The following is a 1920-nucleotide window of genomic DNA, read 5'->3' as shown; positions in this document are numbered from 1 at the left end:
ACAAATGACTGAGTCAGTTGGAGAACCAGTGGCTTGAGGGAATACTAGCAGGAAACACAGTCATTTTGGAGTCTCTTTGTGTCTAACCTTGGAAAGTAAAATCTTCTAAGTTATGATCTGCTTTGTATGCTAGAATATTCCAAATTTACATGTGGAAACATCCATATTCTTTTCTAAGAGACTAGCATTAACAAGTGAAGTCAAAGAAGGGCTGTCCGCTGTTGGCAAAATCCAGGAAACCCTTCATTCTCTGGGTGATTTAGGTTTAGGTCCATTGCCACAGCCTGTTGGCAAACTGTCTGGATCAAACTCAGGTTTGGATTATCAGGTAGCAATGTCAAGGTACTGGAAAGAAGTTAAAGCAAAGTTGATTCTTCTTTTGTAAAAAGGTTAAAAACTCTCAGTCAACATCTTGTTTTGATATTTGGGTTTTTACCATAGGAGTATCCAACCCTTACAACCTTCTTTGAAGGAGAAATAATCAGCAAAAAACACCCTTTCTTAACTCGGAAGTGGGATGCAGATGAAGATGTTGATCGGAAACACTGGGTGAGTAAATCTGGTCTGCGCTGGGTCTTCCAGGGACGGCTAGAGAACTGAAGAAATTCTGGGAGCCAGAGACCTCATCCCTTGTTGTGGATTATTGGGCTTTGCAGCCAACTGAAAGGCTGTGCTGCACACAAACCTCAGTTGTTCCATCTTCCTAATGAGGAGAGTTTAAATAGGATCTGACCTGCTGCTTAAATAGCAAATGGTTGTCTGATGATAGCAACCCCAGAGTTCCAGCCAGAACTTTGCTTGGCTGTCAGAATCTTAGCAGTGTCCTCCTATCCTTCCCACCTGTTTGCCCTTTTTCTGTCCATTGTTCTTTCAAATCACCTCTGCTTGGGGAAAGCCCTGTGAAACATCTGACAATGACCTGCAGCTTTGGGGCTGGCATGAGGTGAGATGGAGATGATGTCCGGAAACCTGCCCTCCCGCTGGCTTAGCAGGGCAGAGCTGCATCGTTGCTTTTTATCCTGGCTCCTGACAGACGAGTATAGTCTTGTCTTAAGTACACCACTATAAATCCTGGCTGCCCCCTCCTTTAACTGTCAGGTATAGAGCATTCTCACTCAGCAGTAGTGAATGCTTCAAGACAACTCAGAGTTAGTGTCCCAGGGTCTTTCATTGGTTGTCATTTAAGTACCGCATCTTCATAAATCAGTTTCTCAACCCGTCTAATAGTTTTTTGCTTAGTTGACCATGGTGATGATGAATTTTTGTTTAACACTGAAGAAGTTCAGTGTGTTTACCCTCCGTAAACCAACCAGAGATGCTGTGTCAGTACTGAAGATTCTAGAACTCGTTCTTCCCGTTGCCTCTCATACCTGGCTGTCTAAACTCTCCCCTGGCTCTGGCACAGCAGTCTGTGGAAAGAACTCTTGTAGACCCTTGTCTTGAGTTTACCTCACTAGAGATCAGTTGCTTTGTTTATTAATGTTTTTTATTTTATTAAAAAAAATTTTTTTTAGAGTTGGGGTCTGCTCTGCTACCCATGCTGGAGTGCAATGGTGTGATTATAGCTCACTGCAGCCTCAACCTCCTGGGCTCAAGTAATCTTCCCACCTCAGCCCCTGAGTAGCTAGAACTACAGGCGTGTGCCACCACACCCAGCTCATTTTCTTTTAGTTTTGCAGAGACACGGTCTCACTGTGTTACCCAGGCTGGTCTTGAACTCCTGGCCTCAAGTAATCCTCCTGCCTTGGCCTCCCAAAGTGCTGGGATTATAGGTGTGAGCCCCTGCACTCAACCCGTTTTTTGGTTTTTCTTTTTTGGGGGTTTTTTGTTTTGAGACAGAGTCTCACTGTGTCACTCAGGCTATGTACAGTGATGCAATCTCAGCTCACTGCAACCTCCACCTCCCAGATTCAAGTGATT

The 1920-nt window shown here is 44.3% G+C and overlaps 1 protein-coding gene across 2 annotated transcripts in view; it reads left to right on the top strand.

Annotated features, from left to right (window-relative positions):
* The window catches only part of GID4 (GID complex subunit 4 homolog), a 33278-nt gene that overhangs the window by 14083 nt on the left and 17275 nt on the right, over positions 1-1920 (top strand). For both annotated transcript variants that reach the window (XM_017514836.2, XM_017514835.2), the window contains exon 3: positions 442-549. In XM_017514836.2, the coding sequence (XP_017370325.1) occupies positions 442-549 (108 nt within the window). The remainder of the gene's footprint in view (positions 1-441; positions 550-1920) is intronic.

The sequence above is a fragment of the Cebus imitator genome, unplaced genomic scaffold (assembly GCF_001604975.1).
Source record: "Cebus imitator isolate Cc_AM_T3 unplaced genomic scaffold, Cebus_imitator-1.0 Scaffold538, whole genome shotgun sequence".
NCBI lineage: Eukaryota > Metazoa > Chordata > Mammalia > Primates > Cebidae > Cebus > Cebus imitator.
This window is presented reverse-complemented; position numbering and strand designations above follow the sequence as displayed.